Source organism: Acartia tonsa, chromosome 8 (assembly GCF_053477335.1).
Source record: "Acartia tonsa isolate MP-2025a chromosome 8, ASM5347733v1, whole genome shotgun sequence".
Taxonomy (NCBI): Eukaryota; Metazoa; Arthropoda; class Copepoda; order Calanoida; family Acartiidae; genus Acartia; species Acartia tonsa.
In genome coordinates, this window is record NC_137267.1 from 11,992,740 (window position 1) to 12,006,116 (window position 13,377).

Consider the following 13,377-nt stretch of genomic DNA (forward strand, 5'->3'; position numbering starts at 1 on the left):
GTGAGGGAGAGAACCACCAATACAGATGCAATTGCTAAGGTATATTTTAGCTTCTAATCTCTTACCTTAGCTTGTGTGGAGATAAAAAATTGTATAAAAAGGATGAGATAAAGGAGGTAAACTCATATTGTAAACAGTTGCTTTATTCTCCACACAATATGTTCCGATTCATCTTATTGGTTGTAAGTACTTATTTTCTCTACTAAGTTATACTAACTTTAATCTTATAGCAGGAAAACATAATTTAACAATATTTTTAGATTAACATTCAATTTCTAGTTAAATGCCTAATGAAATTATTATTGAGTATTATTGGGTCAATTTTAAGTTTTATGAGTTAGGTGCACATTTTAAAATATTAATCATGAATTCCAGAAAGCTTTCATTATACTTACTAAGGACCCCCCCCCCCCTCCTTAGGTTATTACAAAATTTGTATTAAAAGTAGCTTTCGTGTTAGGTAATGGCAGGAAGTGTTCAATTGCATGTTATATTTTTAGTAGCGAAGCTACTCTATAATTTGAAATGTCCGTCTGTCTGTATGTCCGTATGTCCGTATGTCCGTATGTCCGTATGTCTGTCTTAGTTTGGGGGAAACGTGATTTTCTCGGCTCCTATAAAAGATAAAAGGCTGAAATTTTTTGACAACATTCCCATTATCAAGGAGCACAATTAACTATAAAACATCAATAGCGATAGGACCGCTTTTTAGCAGGTTTTAGGCTATTTTTGTATTTTTCACATTTTTCTCCATATCTTTGGTGTTTATGGTCCGATTTCCAAAATTTTTTCAGTTATAGAATCAGAATTAAATTTTCTGTCGTTTCAAGAAAACAACTATGACGTTCAGACTGCCTTTAAGCAGGTTTTAGGCTATTTTTGTATTTTTCACATTTTCTCTATACCTTTGGTGTTTATGGCCCAATTTCCAAAGTTTTTCAGTTTTATATATCAAAATTAAATTTCCTTTCATTTCAAGAACACATCAATGGCGGTCAGACTGCTTTTTGCAGGTTTTTGGCTATTTTTATATTTTTCACATTTTTCTTCATATCTTTGGTATTTATGGTCCTTTTTTTTTAAAATTTTTGTAGTTAAAAATAGCAAAATAAAAATTTCCCGTTGTTTTGAGCATCCAGTATGTAATTTACTTTGACCGTCAGTCTGTTAGTCATAGTACTGAAATATAAATAAATATTAAGAAATTAAAAACAAATGTTGAAAAGGTTTCGTGATTTTTTCCTAATATACATGCTTTTGTCAACTAATATCTAAATTCTTATTTAATTGTTTATGCTTCGCTACTTATGGATGTTGTCATCCTTGTTTTTTTTATTATAGGCTGGTCTTGGACTTGCATCTGCTCAACTAGAAGCATGCAAGGTAATATTTTTTGGTATGAATTTACAAAGTTATATTGTTACTTGTGAAGACTTACTAAAGACTCAATGTTGTGTTTCACTTTAATCTTTTCAATGATTAAAAACAATTAAAAAAAATATTAAGAATTAAAATTGTCTAGAACTCTGTGTTCAATGTCTGTACCTTCCCTCCAGTGTACAATGCTGTCCATGCTGATGATATTGCCAACTGTGCTGAAGTTTGTGATGTAAGTATTTCATCATATCTTAGGACCTTAAGTAAAACATTTTTTTTTTATGTAGTCATACAATTTATGAAGTTAAGTTAAACTAAAATTATATTCATGAATTTATTACTTTGTATCAATAAATTACTTATTTAATTAGAGTAATAAAACCTTCTTATTTTATCATGGTTTGCTGTTTTTTAATACATATTAAGAATACATAATTATAAACAGTTAAATTTATAAATATTTGCAAAATAATCTTTTTTCTCGTATTCATTCGAATCCGGTGGATAGGAACCGGTTCTCATCCATACAAAAAAACTATGTCTAGCATCGTATTATATCCAGCTTTCTACGAATATAAAAATGTACAGTCATAAGATTAAAACCAGTTTTTTTAGCCCATGCCTTCGGCACTTCGGGGCTAAAAATCTGGTTTTAATCTTATAATTGTACATTCTATATCCGCGGAAAGCCGTTTATAATACGATCCGAGAAATAACTATCATTCACTTGTGAAAGTATGATTTAGATTATATATGAGAAATTAATGTTTAGATTTATGCTGAAATTGGAAGTTGTGATTTCTATACCTATGACACTAATGGAGCCATTGATGAAAATTGTAAGGTATACAATAATTATTTATGTTCCAAATTTGAGCAAATGTTTTTCATCAAACTTCTAGACCAATTCACTTTATTAAAGGAAGCCTGCAGGAAATACATCACTCTAACTGCTAAAAGACTGCTACAAGAAGACCCAAACCCCAAATTTGAAGCCTCCTGCTTAACATAATAACATAAAAGGTTTGGGCATCTTAAAATGATGTTTTGGGGAGTTGAGAATTTTTATGTCCCTCACATCATTAATTTCAATATTAAATTACACCAACTATAAGCAAAACAACAATTTTATTTTAGGCACAAAGTTTCAAAAATTACATTACTACAATAAAAACAACCTTTTTCATAGTCAAAATATCTTAATTATTAATTGTTTAACTGTTGTTTCTGAATATAAAATCCTGGCAGCTAAATAAGGAAACATTCGCAGAATAAAACTCCCTAAGATCTCATTTTAAGATGCCTATAACTTGATTGTTATTGAAGCTGGTCGCTTTAAATTTTGGGTATTGGGTCTACTTGTGACAGTCTTTCAGCAGCAAGAGGGATGTATTTCATTCAGGCATTCTTTAAATCTGAGTTTCACAAAAGATTACTTTAAGGTACTATCCATGTATTGTATATTGAACCAAAGTATTACTTATTAAAATTGTGAATTATAACCAGAAATCATTTAAAATTTTGCACCAGTCAAGTTAATGCAATTAAATATTTTAGATCTATGCATTTGATGAGACAATCCCTGAGTTCCAGGCCAAGTGTCAAGTGATTGCTATCCCTGTTGGAAACAGCTGTGTCTTTTATGATGTAAGTCTAACTTTTAAGAACCTATTCTTTAACTCTTTGGGAAGGTTATATTATGTATTGCACTAAGAGTTTTTTCTATACTTCAACTTAATTTCTACATGAGCAATTATACTCTCTCATAAACCATAGAGGGTGTGGGTGTGCTATTGGTTTTCTGCCTAAATTATATGAAATGTTCAAGATTGGGATATAAATTTTCTCAATCTTGAAAATGCCATAGGGTTGGAATACAACAGTATGTTGGGGGAGATTTTCCTGATATTTCATCCTTTTTTCTAAACAATAACATACTAGTTACTGTTGAAAGCATAATCCAACTTAAGTATATAAATAAAAATTTTCAATTATTGACAGGTATTTTAATACATAGGATACCTGTGAAGTAACAAATGATTGCCCAGCCTGTGTTGCTTGTGGAACTGGAACTTGTGGAGGATACATGGAGAGTGCTTGTGAGGTAACATTTTAATTGAACCTATTACTAGTTTGAAAACATTTGGTTTGGTTACTTGCTACTTGTTTGCATTGCATTGCAGATTATTTTGTAAATCTCTATGGAAATCATAAATGCACTCATGAAATATAACAAAATAACATTCAATATAGTAGTGTTTTACTATTATAAACTTTCTTTTAAACTTGGGATGTAAATACAATTTTTCAAAAAAATTCTTTTTTAATATCAGGCATATTGAATTAGTAGAATTCTTATTAATGTTATTTTTAATAACATAGGAATTTTATGTTTTAGACTCTTTTTTTTTTACTTATTCTCTCATTTTTATAACTATTCTATTAAAGTTGAATGGAAACATTGTTGAGACCCACCCTGGTGTTCCTTTTGGTACTTGTCAGAAACTGTGCAAGAAAGATGGAGCTGCATTCTTGAAATGGAATAGAGAATCAGAGAATTGTGAATGCCTGGATGCAGGTAATAGAGTTTGATTATGAAATCCACACTATTTTGGATAAATTTAATTGCTTAGATGGTATTTTCTAGATCAACTGAATAGTCACATACCGTATCAATATCAATCAAATAACATATAAAGATTAGGCAAAACAAATTCTAAAACTATTTTTATTGATTTTCAGTGTATTCTATATTGTAATTTGAAATGATATTGTATATACTAAACAAAATCTATTCTAGGTGTTAGAACTTGCAAAATGCAGATTGTTAAACAAGGAACTGATGTTGCTGATTGTAAGTATTTTAGCAGTGCTGCTATTCAAAACTAAAATAATATTTAAATAAATTTCTAGGAAGGGTCAATTTACATTTCTATTCAGTTAAAACAATTTTTGTTTTATTTTTTATTAATTAATTAATCATTATTTTTTTTCAGGCATGTAAATGTGACTGTAACTATGTCTATAATTATAATTGTTCCATGGACAATAATTGATAATAAAGACTAAAACATTCATTAAATATTATTTACTCTCCTAGCTACTTTGCAACTATACTATGCCTTTGTAACTCTGTCTATTCTTTTAAAAAAGTACTAGGTTGTATGTGTGTTTGTTGCATTGCATGATTTAGGTACATATCATGAAATTGACATGACTTGCTCGCACTGGGATATGGTATGGTGTGTTAGAAGCATTACTAAAATTTTGACACCTTTCTTGAACCAAAATTAAGGGAGTGTAAAGTATGCACTTGATCTAATATATAATATACACTTGCAGAGGTAATTTAAAAAATATATAAAAAAAATTAAGTACCTCTGGTGATGCGACCACAACATTTTAAATTAACTGCCTAGAAAAATGGGGGATTTTTTTTGTTTTTTTTTGGGAGTTTGTGGGTGTCCCACCCCCAAGATAATTGCCTAAAAATACCACAGTACCAGTAGGTATATTCCCTGAAGAGTAGAATCCAATCGTTTCAGTGGTTACCAAGATCTTGAGGGACGGACAGACATCAAGCTACTTTGTATTATAGATAATATTCATAAAGCCAAGTACATAAATAAATTGATGGACTCAGCTACTAAAGGAGGTGATGTGATTTATATTTCAATTATTCAAAAACTCATTCTTTCTTATCTACTATTCAAGATAGAATACTGGTATTTTCTTTAAAGCTTTTGCTGTTTAATACCCATCTTAAGACTACTTAAGATCGAACTCTCTGTTGCCCATACCCTTTCTTTGTATGTGAAGCATCAAAACATTTTTATTACACAAATATTGTCTGTAAGTCCTAACAATAGTAATAACATAGAGATATGATGTCTAAATCAGCCAATAGGAGAATACTAAAGGTCCACTCAAGACATCTCGTTGGCTGAAACATTTTACAGAACTTAGTATATTAGGGCATCATTTTTTCATTGAGGCAGCTATAAATTATCGCAAAGCAGGATAAAGGTTTTCTTGGGTAAATTAATTCATGTAAAATTTTCTTCCCTCGTATAATGTGAAGCATATGACAAAATAAATAATAGGTTAGTTATGAACTTCTTTGAATAAAGTTGTCTTTCTAAAATCATATTGTCGAAACAAATCTTCTCAAATTTTGTCATCCGTATCTCATATATAACAAAATGTAAACACTGCTTTTTGTCTGCAAAATATCCCTTTTTAAGTTTGACGAAAAATGGGTTCAAATGATCCATCTGAATATATTATATCTATTGTCCTAACTGCGGTTTTTGGCATGTTTACCAAATCTAAAATCATTTAATTACCATTGAATTTAATGCAAAAGTTCTTTATTTTATATTCTAAAAGTAAAAATTACAATAGCTACAATAAATAGATAAATAAATAGTAAAAGATAAATAATGATATTATATTTATTATGTTAAATAAATTAAAGAACATGTTTTGTGAGGAAATTTGGTTATGATTATGTGCTATTTTTATGTAAATATAATAACATACCTATGTATCTTAGTTAAAAAGAAAATTATTTAACAGCAAATTGTTAATTTTTCATTGCACTATGTGCTCATGGATAATGAAAGTTGATGTGTTGTCTATAACAAATAAATTACATTCATAATTGATTTTTGGACTCCTTTCCTCGATATGCAAAATTATTTTCTCAAAGCATTTAATCAAACCAATATTTGTACTATTATTTCTTATTTTTTTGAAAATTCACAAAGAGAAAGATTGTACTTTTTTCTTAGAAAAAAGATTGATACGGTGACAATTTTAAGTAAAGAAATTAAATCAAATATTTAAAACATCTTTGGAGAGAAGAAGCATACAGATTTTTTTGCTCTGACACAAAAATATGTCTCGAAAATGCAAGAGGATTGAAATTTACTTATCCTTGAGAAATTAAGAGGTATAAAATAAAACTTAAAGGTTTAGCTAAATGTTTATCCTGACATATTAGTAACATCAGTTGATAGCATATTCATTCCATAATTCATGTTAGGTGTATAATACACACCCAGCATGGGGGAGCGGGGTGGCTTCCCTGCTGAGGCCAACAGACTAGCCAACCATGTGTTTTTGCGGATAGTTGGATAGCTTTGCTTTGTGTTGTATCTGTTTTCACGCTTAGTTTTTACATTGCCTGTTTTGTTGGGAACATTTTTGTTTCTATAAAAGTTTATTATATGAGAGTAGACAAAAAATAAAAATCCTTTTAACTGAGTTAAAGAGGGTAACACTAACTACAAATTTAAAAGATTTACAGTGTTTAGGAGTTTGATGTAAAATAAGATTTAAAGTGTTCCTTAACTTCCTGTGGAAAAGATCTCTGAATTCTAGTGAGGATTGTTCTATAATGGGGTCCAACAGCAGGGGGCGTGTACTGAAATAAATTCATCAATAGACCTTTCAAACCTGGAAACAATATGTTGACATTTATATCTATCATATAGACATTCCCTTTCTTTAAAGCAGAATTTGAATAGTCCCAGCAGATAGAGTGGTAACAAAACAGATATACAGACATAAATATAACATTACCATATAGATATTGCAGATAACAGACCTTTACATTGCATGAACTTTGTCTGGAAATCCTTATTGTGTATAGAAATGCGTTGCACCAGCTGATAGACAAGGTATTATTCCTTCTTCAACTATTGTTGTCGCTCTTTGTTAGGGATATCAGTAGGAAAGTTTTTATCTTAACTTTTTTACCATATCTGTTACACAGTTTTTGTCAAGTTTTTTGGTTAACTGTAAAAATAATCTTGATATGAACAGAATATTTACCGCAGCATCATCCCCCATGAGAGAGGTATCAGTAAGTTGATTAGGGAACTCATCATCAATATTCCAGTCAATATTGTCCCCATCTGTATCTGAATCTTCTACTCTATCATCATTGGTGTTGACACTAGTGTCTCCCTGAATTAAACAAATCAAACATACAAAGTAAAACGATTTTTATTTGCTTGTCTGTCGATCTATCTTCTACTATATCATCATTAGTATTCACAGTGTGTTAAAAAGATTATAATGATAAGTCTATTTCTCTTAAATGTGTCTGCTGCATGTATTTGGAGTATGTAATTGAAATTGGTGTTCCTCAAGGATCTGTCATCTTTTCATTTCTTATTAATAATCTTTTACTTTGATATAATTATTATGCAAAATTTTGACTATCTTCTTATTGAGACATTCTGTAATGCACAGAAGAATGATATCTGTCTGCTTGTATGTTCACATTAATGTACTATCTATGACAACTTTAATTAAATGCCATTCAGTAGAAATGAGAACATTGAAATTGGTTTAACATTGTAAGGATTTATTTTGCTAGTTAAGGATGTTGTAGTCTTTATTATTCCTGTATTACTTTTCTCAATTAATCTTACTTATTAAGACCTTGTTTTTAATTTAAAAAAGGTACCTACCCTTTCCAGAAGACCACTGTCAATGTATTTCCAGAACTCTGGATCAAAAACAAAAATATTTTCAGAAGTTGTGTCATCCTCATCATTAATAGAGCCGCTGTTGTCTAGATCTTCAACAGTCAAGGCATTCCTCTTTCCAAGCATAGGAACTGAGTTCAACTCCTGCAAATATGATTAAAAATAAGAGATTTTGTCTAAGAAAACATTGACTCAAGAGGAGATATACTTAAACTAATATTTAATTTTGTTTTATAAATATATTTTTTTGGAGAGAGGTGGAGATTTCATATACATATACTTCTAGCTACTTCGTTGTGTAGGAATTTTAATTTTTAAAAATTATATAAAATCTATAATACCTGAATATGATTCATAGCTCTCTTGTAAAGCACAGCATTTGATAGATAATGCCTGTCTGCATCATTCAATCTAAATATAAACACACTATATATTATCCATTAGGAATAAATAAAGACCTCTTCGAAACTTTGTAACAGATTTGTAATTAAATTTTAACCAGCCATGTTACATCAAACAACATACTATAGCAAAATAAATTGGCTTATTATAAAGTTCAAGAAATTTTTAATTACATCAGAATAAATGCTTTCAGCACATTCAAACCATGATAATTATTTTTATGCCTTTTCTAAAAAAAGGCATCTAGTTTTCACATCTTCCGCCAATTAGAATTTTAAAAAAATGCTTTCCCATCATTAAAAAGGTCTTTGGTCCACCTAAGATAATAGTTCCCAAAAAGTTTGTCTTTACAGCGTCCGCATTCTGTAATTCGTATGTCCGTCGGTTTGTCTGTCCATCTGTATAGTATGTCAGCCAAAAATATAACTTTGGCTACAGTAGGGTTTGAAGAATGGTTCTTTTATATTGGTTAGTTTTATCAATATTGAGGTGAGTTAAATATAATATCTATATGTTTAAGATTTGTATGTCTTTACTCGAAGGGGCAGTAATATTTTTTTTTATTTAGAAAAGGCATCAGATTTCATTAAAACTTTTCTTGTTCAATAATTGATATAAAAAGATATAAAAATGTTAATAACCTGAATCCCTGTGGGGTTCTCATAAAGTGTTCCCATTGGCTACCATAGCTGTTAGCACCAGGTAAAGCTGATCTGAACAATTCAATTTTTGTCAATAATTAGCGCAGCAACAATAACTTAATCATAATGTAGATTTTTATCAGTATACAGTTTGAGAAAACATCCAAAAGGAGCATGAAAAAAGTTTTAGGTTCAAATACTCAAAAAAATAGCATAATAACAAGAGGTCAAAAGGTTTATCTAAATTCCTTACATTGAATATTGAAAACCTCTTTAAATTAGTAATTTAGCAAATATTTGCCCTTGTACTTTATTTAAAAAAAGATGTTCTTCATAATTTTATTTACCTTTTCGGTGTGTCTGCCTTCTGAACCTCTTTGAGCTGGGAAGGTTTGTACAGCAGGTTTGCCCAGGAAGCTGTCATTGGACTCGGAGATCTTTTTACTAAAATTCATTGGCGATTTCACTCAAAGTAACTTTTTGAGCTTGAGAAACTCTATATTTTTGAATAATTTAAAAATAAGGGGGTTATTACTTCATTAGGTCAGATTAGCCTAGATTATATAAGATATTTATAACCCCTTAGGGTTAGGGCATCGCAAGAATGAGGCACATGAAAAAAAAATAACCTAACTTATTTATTTTCAATTCATTAAAAAAATTTCAATGGAGGAGGCATAGGCGTCCAAGGGGGGGGGTAATGGGGCGATTATCCCCCCAAAACGATTTTGGGGGTGCCGTAGGCATCCCCAAAATTTTTTGTCATTTTACCCCCCCCATTCAAAATTTACCCCTACCCTGGGAATGCCGTAGTCACCCCCAACCATTTAGGAGGGGGTATTTACCCCCCCCAAACAATTTTGGAGGGGTAAATACCCCCCCAAAATAAAAAGTCTCTAATAAAAAAAAATTTTGCGCGCTTCGCGCGCATTTTTAATACTATATATTTAATAAAATTTAAATTACCCCCCCCAAAAATTTTACCCCGGGGGTAAATTTTGGGGGGGGTATTAGGTAAACTAAATTTACCCCTGCCAACAGATTTCAGGGGGGCTTATAATTCTACTTTTTTAATATTTGTTAGTCCTTCCGTCTTTGCTTCAATGGATACTGTTATCCTTGATTTTGGAAGTATGACAAGATCGAAATGAAACATATTTTAACCTGGACCACTTTTCTTAACATCTCGAGGTTTTAGCGTCTTAAGCGATGGGACAAACTCTTTGGTATAGGTGGTCAATTCTCCCGTCTTTGTTTCGGCGCCTTAAGTTTTAAATTTTAGATAGCACATCTACCTTATAGTTAAAATCTGTCCGTACTTTGCTATAGCCTAACAGTTACTTACAAGCAATTTTAGAAAGATGGATTTATTGCTCATTAAATTAACCACAACTAAATTCTTTCAAAAATCATTTTGCGAGGACGATGAAAGTCGCTAAAAAATTCTTACGTCATAAAAATGAGGGATGAGGAGAGGAGGAGTGGGAAAGAAAACCCCTAAAAAAGAGATGGATAATCCCTCATTTTTATGACGTCACATACAGATTTTTTGGGCGACTTTCTTCGTCTTCTATTGTGCTTGTAAGATTATTTTATAATTGAAAATTTTAAAAAGTGCAAAGAAATTGTTTCTATATGATTGTATACTTCATAGTATCTTTGCTATTGTACTTGAGACAAACATACAATTACTTCTTTATATTTGATATTATTAGTGAATTTTTGGGCCGGATTCAGATTCTTAAAGAATCCGTCAAAAAAAGTGGCGGATTCCTTGCGGATTCCGGATTCTTATTTTTGGCGGATTCCGGATTTGGATTCCAGATTCTAGCATTATTTTAAATGGATTTAAAATTTTTTTTTAAAATTAAGTGCTACATATGTCCTAAAAATCAATGTTCTTTGTGTTCTCTATAATTCACTTCCGAGAATCGAACCAAATTTTAAAAGATATTATATATAATGATGATAATCTTTGCCTTCAAAGAGGAGGAGTTGAAAGAAAAACTACAATACCTGTTTTCTCTACTGGAGCTGATTGTAATATTTGAAAACAACATAGCAATAACAATCCAAGTTGTGTACACATCTAAAAATATATTTCCAGTATGCTTTTAAAATTACATCCGATTATTATCTGATGGATTAGAACAAGTTATAAGAAATAGTGAGAAATCATGTATAGTATCTTATTACAGACAATTTTCTACGAATATTAAATAAAAATCATAGGATTAATACCAGTTTTGTTAATCTAGACAGACCGAAAATACAATTTTTCATTTTACTATCGGCGGAAAGCTCTCTACAATACGAACCGATCGGGTCCTCCTTTACAGGGTAGCTTTTCATAGGTTCTGGGAAGGTTTCTAACTATTTGGGGGGAGGCGGGAGGGTACCACCAGGGATGACAACATCCATAAAAGCGAAGCTATGAAACGGTATGACAGACGAACATTAACTCTTGTAGAGTGCCAGAACTGTATGTACAAAATATGAATATAAAAGTTTTAACAAAATTATATGTACATTTGTTGCAAAACTTCTTAAATACAGAATTCTGTTTAAGGGCACCCTGACATTTTTAAAACTTGATTTATATAGAGATGCTTCGCTCAAAATATTGTACCTTATTGTAATAGGAATCAGTATTTCAAAAATCAGCTCAATCGGATGATTTTATCACATAAAAATTGTCGTTATAGAAGTAAAAAAATCAACATGTTTAAAATGGTCGTACGGACATTCTGGTAACGATTATAGAGTTGCTACGCTTTCTAAATCGTACCTAATTACTACAGGAATCATCAAATCGATAGGACAATTCTAAAATGCTTAAGTGAACGAAAAAAGCTATCCGTTACGGACGGACGGACTGACCGACCCTTATCATACATGTATAAAAGCTTCGTTTTGATAATGTTAAACTAATATCCAAAAAAGAAAGTAAAATTTGCAAATAACAATTTTTATACACGGCCGTAAGGACATTTCCTAATTACATTGAAGCTTGGCTTCTTATAAGCACTTACCTTTATAATTGTTTACTGTTTATGATCTGAAATATGTTGGTAAACTGACACAGTTCCTAGAAGCACCCCTATATTTATAACTAGAAATTATTTAATAGCAAAGCTTTTCTACAACGGTTCGACCGTAACGGAAGTGTTGTTCCCGTTAATTTAGGCAAGTTAGAACAGTCCTATGATTTCAAGCCATGTACGATCCCTGCAATAATTAAAGGCAAGATTATACAATGTACATCTATAAAAAGTTTTCAATAGAAAGAAAATATTATATCTAATTTTTCTCAGCTTTTAAAATCATTTTTCCAATTGTTAAGCTTCGCTTTAAAAGATGCTCTCTTCCTTGTTCATCAACAAATATTATTTTACAGGGTTACACTGATATTTTGATAGACGATAAATCTACTTTACATTTTTGTACGATTTTTGTACGATTTGTTTTATTATACATATATTTACATATCTCAGCTAAATTTTATTGGATTCTTCTTTATTTCATGAATATATTTTTTCTTTCTGTATAATATTTTACTATTATCTTTTATAAACCCGACAATTTAGATGTTACCTCATACAGGACACTTTAACGTCAGGTCCAAACTTTCTATTTTTGTCCAAACACCCATAATATTAACCTATTAGGTTAAGTAACTTCCAACAGACAACCATTTTGTTTTAGATAGCACGACCTTTGTCCTAGAAGTCCTGACTGTGCATGGTAATACATTGAGCCTGTTTTGGGCCACTACTCTAATGTCGCGCATCTGACATAGAAGCGTTATGAATTATTTTTCTCGTATTCATTTGAATCCGGTGGATAGGAACCGGTTCTCATGAATACGAAAAAACTATGTCTAGCATCGTATTATATCCAGTTTTCTACGAATATAGAAATTTACAATCATAAGATTAAAACTAGTTTTTTTAGCCGGTGCCTTCGGCACCGCGGGGCTAAAAAAACTAGTTTTAATCTTATAATTGTACATTCTATATCCGCGGAAAGCCATTTATAATACTATACGAGAAATAACTATTAACGTCTTTTTTTATGACGCGGTGTTAAGTCGAGATTCGAACCAATCACCTCCCCAACGAACAGTGGATGCTTTGATACGTTTTTAAATTATGAATTAATCTTTGAATTGTCCTAATTGATATAAATTCTTCTAATTTGTTTGATTATGTTACACCCGCATATTTGCATTTCTGCGGAGGTTTATCAAAGTATGTTGTTCTAGAATGTGGCAGATTTGTGACAGGTTAATACCCTAATATACCATCACACTTCCTTACCAGAGATTAGGGATTATATAAGTACATACATAGTCAAGTTTTACCTAATAATTTAAAAGTATAGATGTATACTCTAGATAACTACCACGTTCCAGTCAAGGGGACCTTTTTCATCTGCTAGCAAATTTCTTTCTAATT

General features: G+C 30.9%; 2 protein-coding genes across 5 annotated transcripts; one reads left to right on the forward strand and one right to left on the reverse strand.

The window, feature by feature from the left end:
- Positions 1-73: 73 nt before the first annotated feature.
- LOC145326018 (uncharacterized) lies at positions 74-4,454 on the forward strand. 2 transcript variants are annotated; one of them, XM_080169107.1, is made up of 10 exons: positions 800-865; positions 980-1,013; positions 1,342-1,383; positions 1,523-1,609; positions 2,150-2,221; positions 2,935-3,024; positions 3,395-3,481; positions 3,826-3,955; positions 4,178-4,231; positions 4,374-4,454. In XM_080169107.1, the coding sequence occupies exons 1-10, from the start codon at positions 840-842 to the stop codon at positions 4,379-4,381; spliced, it is 630 nt and encodes a 209-aa protein (XP_080025233.1). In that variant the 5' UTR covers positions 800-839; the 3' UTR covers positions 4,382-4,454. The 2 variants fall into 2 exon arrangements, with proteins under 2 accessions (XP_080025234.1, XP_080025233.1); XM_080169108.1 differs by lacking the exons at positions 800-865; positions 980-1,013 and adding an exon at positions 74-182.
- Positions 4,455-5,736: 1,282 nt separating this feature from the next.
- Positions 5,737-12,061, reverse strand: LOC145326016 (uncharacterized). 3 transcript variants are annotated; one of them, XM_080169102.1, is made up of 10 exons: positions 11,953-12,053; positions 10,937-11,009; positions 10,085-10,183; positions 9,268-9,364; positions 8,921-8,992; positions 8,219-8,288; positions 7,860-8,021; positions 7,216-7,350; positions 6,733-6,805; positions 5,737-6,565 (listed from the first exon to the last, which is right to left on the reverse strand). In XM_080169102.1, the coding sequence occupies exons 2-10, from the start codon at positions 11,007-11,009 to the stop codon at positions 6,366-6,368; spliced, it is 981 nt and encodes a 326-aa protein (XP_080025228.1). In that variant the 5' UTR covers positions 11,953-12,053; the 3' UTR covers positions 5,737-6,365. The 3 variants fall into 3 exon arrangements, with proteins under 3 accessions (XP_080025228.1, XP_080025229.1, XP_080025230.1); XM_080169104.1 differs by having other exon boundaries at positions 6,423-6,564; positions 6,736-6,805; positions 11,953-12,050; XM_080169103.1 differs by lacking the exon at positions 10,085-10,183 and having other exon boundaries at positions 11,953-12,061.
- Positions 12,062-13,377: the final 1,316 nt, after the last annotated feature.

Bases quoted from the DNA above. Each gene is read 5' to 3' on its own strand.
- LOC145326018 (XM_080169107.1), top strand. From the start codon at position 840: ATGACGTTCAGACTGCCTTTAAGCAG. The intron at 2,222-2,934 runs GTATACAATAAT...TAAATATTTTAG, and splicing joins CCATTGATGAAAATTGTAAG to ATCTATGCATTTGATGAGAC. The intron at 3,025-3,394 runs GTAAGTCTAACT...TTTAATACATAG, and splicing joins ACAGCTGTGTCTTTTATGAT to GATACCTGTGAAGTAACAAA.
- LOC145326016 (XM_080169102.1), bottom strand. From the start codon at position 11,009: ATGTGTACACAACTTGGATTGTTATTGCTATGTTGTTTTCAAATATTA. The intron at 8,289-8,920 runs GTTATTAACATT...GTTTATATTTAG, and splicing joins AGAACCCCACAGGGATTCAG to ATTGAATGATGCAGACAGGC. The intron at 6,806-7,215 runs GTAAATATTCTG...AATTTATTTCAG, and splicing joins TCATGGGGGATGATGCTGCG to TACACGCCCCCTGCTGTTGG.